The sequence below is a fragment of the Moschus berezovskii genome, chromosome X (genome assembly GCF_049115385.1).
Source record: "Moschus berezovskii isolate FMDL1 chromosome X, NW_MosBer_1.0, whole genome shotgun sequence".
Lineage (NCBI taxonomy): Eukaryota > Metazoa > Chordata > Mammalia > Artiodactyla > Moschidae > Moschus > Moschus berezovskii.
In genome coordinates this window covers 48,865,366-48,869,046 of record NC_142488.1, presented here as the reverse complement: position 1 = coordinate 48,869,046, position 3,681 = coordinate 48,865,366, and the positions used below count along the sequence as shown (strand labels likewise).

General features: G+C 43.7%; 1 protein-coding gene across 1 annotated transcript; it reads left to right on the top strand.

Moving 5' to 3' along the window:
• The first annotated feature begins 1,617 nt into the window (after positions 1-1,617).
• Positions 1,618-3,073, top strand: MAGEH1 (MAGE family member H1). The gene has a single exon (XM_055438215.1). The coding sequence runs from the start codon at positions 1,894-1,896 to the stop codon at positions 2,551-2,553; it is 660 nt and encodes a 219-aa protein (XP_055294190.1). The 5' UTR covers positions 1,618-1,893; the 3' UTR covers positions 2,554-3,073.
• Positions 3,074-3,681: the final 608 nt, after the last annotated feature.

Below are 3,681 nucleotides of genomic sequence, written 5' to 3'. Positions count from 1 at the left end.
AGCCTGACAAGAAGCCTCATATCCAAAGCAAGAGCAATTACCTTTCCTGCTTGTTCAGAGGACAAGTCACAGAACACAGATGTTAGGTAAACTCATGAAGCTTGTAAGTGACAGGTGCTGGGCCAGAACTCATGTTCCCATGTCTGGGTTCAATGCTTGTTATTCAATACCAGACATTCCCTTTCTACACATATACAGAGGACTGGACCTTGCTGAGTGAGATGCAGTTGGCAATTCTGCTTTCTTAAAGGGACACACTTTCCCACTCATGAATTTATTCACAGGGTGAAGTCATATCCTATTCCACCAACTCTATCAAGAGCTAGGGCATATCAGAGGGAGAGTTAGGGTCTCTTCCCTCATTGCGATTACAATCTGAAATCTTGTCAAGCAAACATTTAATCTCTTCCAACCAAACAGTTATAAATATTCACTTCCTTTTAAAAAGTTCAGGTGAAAGAAAACATGGGCAAAATTTTCCTTGTTGTGTATTCCTTTAACGTTCATTTGTTTATTAAATTCTTCTCTCACACACTGCTTGAAACACCTTCAGAGAGACAAAGGCTGTGCTTTTAGTGTGATAAGTGCTTTGTGTTTATTATCTCATTTAATTCTCACAACCCTATGAGACCACTGGTACTTTAATTAACCCAATTTATAGATGAGGCAATGGAGGCTCAGAGAAGTCAAGTGACTTGTGCAAAATAATGTCCTTGGAAAGACATAATTAAGGTACGGAGTGCTTGCTATAGAGAGCAAAAATGGGTTCATTACTCTTTTGCACAGATGAAGAGGAGCTTCATGGAGGAAGAGGCCTCTGAGCAAGCAGTTGGAATTTAGGTAGTTGGAGATGAGAGAAAAGGCAATTCATGCAGAGGAAACAGTGAGCCACTGTTTCAGTGACCTGAAATAGATAAAATTCAGAGTACGCTTTGAATTATATTTGGATAACAGAATGAAAGAAAGAAGAAAAATAAGTCAGGTATTCAGGTAGACAGGAGCAAAGAAACCTTGGAGCCAACCTGAACTCCACCACCCACTCCGTATTCACCACTTTCATCCAATCTGTCTCTAAAGCCTGTCAATGATCACCTTTAAAATGTCTTTCTGCCTTTCCATCCCCATAGCAACCACCTTAAGGCTCGCTTTCATTCTCTCTTGCTTCTTATTCTAAATACTTCCTAAATGACCTGCCAGACAATCGTCTGCTCCTTTGTGGCTGTACAAATGCAAATCTGATTCTGTCAGTGCCCTGCTTAATAATCTCGTGAATATATAACATTTTAAAGGCTATGCAGCTGGACACTTTCCAAGACAGGAAAGGAGAGCTGGGACTAGCTGTTTGCTTCCAAGAATACACTCGTGCGCCTCCCACACTGTCTCATATACACCCTCAGCCTGAGAATGGAGTAGATACACACTCTTTCCCAAGATCTGCCAACCAATCTCGTACAACACTGAAAAATGAAGGAACACTAATCTATTTATTTCTCGTTGCATACCCCAGCCCTCGCCAATCCCAAATCAACTTTTCTGCCTTAGTCCCACCCCTGCCTTGGCTTGTCCGTTCTTCTATCTGACAGCGGAAGTTTGCCTGAACGAACCGCCCACTTCCTTTTCGATTTTGGAGATTGCGTGGCAGGTTAGGTGGAGTCAGTTCAGCTTTGCATTCTCGTGCTTTGCTGCCGGGGCGAGCGCTGGGGGCTGTTGCTCCGGCAAGTCGGCTTTACGTAGGTGTTAGCTTGTTTGCTGAGAACGTCTCGCTTGTTGTTACAAAGACTCTACTGATGTTGGTGGCTTCAGCGGCTGCCCCCCCTTTAAAGTAGAGATAGCTGCTTTCGGCAGGCATCTTACTCTAGGATTGCTATAGACTCCGTGCCCTTAGTAGAAGACATGCCACGGGGACGAAAGAGCCGGCGTCGCCGTAACGCAAGGGCCGCAGAGGAGAACCGCAACAGTCGTAAGATTCAGGCCTCAGAAATCTCTGAGACCCCGATGGCCGCCTCTGTGGTCTCGAGCATCCCGGAGGACGACCTGAGCTCCCCAGAGGAAGACCCAGGCACTCCAGAGGAGACATCCACTACTCCTGAGGAATCCTTGAGCACTGCTCAAGCGCAGAAGCCCTCGGTAGCCCGGAGCAACTTTCAAGGCACCAAGAAAAGTCTCCTGATGTCTATATTAGCCCTCATCTTCATCATGGGCAACAGCGCCAAGGAGGCCCTGGTCTGGAAAGTGCTAGGAAAGTTGGGGATGCAGCCTGGCCAGCAGCACAGCATTTTTGGAGATCCAAAGAAGGTCGTTACAGAAGAGTTTGTGCGCAGAGGGTATCTGATTTATAAGCCGGTGCCCCGTAGCAGCCCCGTGGAGTACGAGTTCTTCTGGGGACCTAGAGCACACGTGGAATCAAGCAAGCTGAAAGTCATGCACTTTGTGGCAAGGGTGCGTAACCGATGCTCCAAGGACTGGCCATGTAATTACGATTGGGATTCTGATGATGATGCGGAAGTTGAGGCTATCCTCAATTCAGGTGTGAGAGGTTATTCTGCCCCTTAGGGAAACATGCAGCACACCCATGAGGGAGGTTGGAAAGAGCTTCAAAGGTACTCCCCAAGAGGTAGTCCTGAGTTGAATATAATGGGGAGGGGGGCACTGTATTTCGTACTTGTGATCATCAAATTGTTTGAGAAATAGAACGTTTACTTTAGACATTGTAAATTTTATTCCGTTTAATACAGTGTTAAGATCACAATATGTTTTAAAATATGATTGAAGAAAAGATATTTTCCTTTATTTTCTGTCATTGAGATTTAGTGTAACAGTTTTGCTAATGTTTTAAAATGAAGTCTATCCATTATATTCTATGATTGGGCACATATTTTCTATCATTAAAATAGGCTGCTCTTAAAAGTGATGATATAACCGGTAAATTGTGAGAGAAGAATGAGATAATTATTTGATGGCCTTCCTTTCTGAAACCTCTGTTTCTCCTGTTGTGTAAAGAATACAGACAACCATCTTGATTTTGTATAGTTACTGCAGAATATAGAAAAAAATAAAAGCTTAGTGATGAGGATACTTTGTCCATTTATTGGCAACGAGTTATGGGTGAGGCACCAATGTATGTTCTGGGGTACTCATGAGGCACAGCTCTCAGTTCTTAAGAATGTTCTAGATTATGTGAGAGAGACAAATATGGAAACTCTCAGTGTGGTAAATGCTGTAATAGGGAGTGAGCACGGGGTACCATGAAAATGTAGAAAAGTTTATGTGACCTCTATTGGAGAGTGGGACAGGAAAGAGGACATCAAAGGGTGCTATGAAAATCCAAGAGATGCTTAAATAAGCTTGGGGGAGTCTGAAAGGGGCATTAGAGCATACTATGAAAAGATTGTGTGTTAGGTATTTTTTTGAAACTTAACCCAGCTTTGGGGAAGGGGCAATGGCAAAGGGAAGAACACATCGCAGGGTGCTGTGGAAATAGAAATTGCATTTAAATCAGTTTGAGAGGAGGGCAGAGGGGAGAGGGGTGGTTGCAGGCAAAAGGACATTGTATGGTACTACAGGAATTAAAAAGATGGGACAGTCAGAGAATTCTTGGTCAGTGAAAACCTGAGGTCTGAAAGAAATATTGGAGATGAAGAATGGAGTAAAATTGAGGCACTAAAGGCAGCGTGAACATTG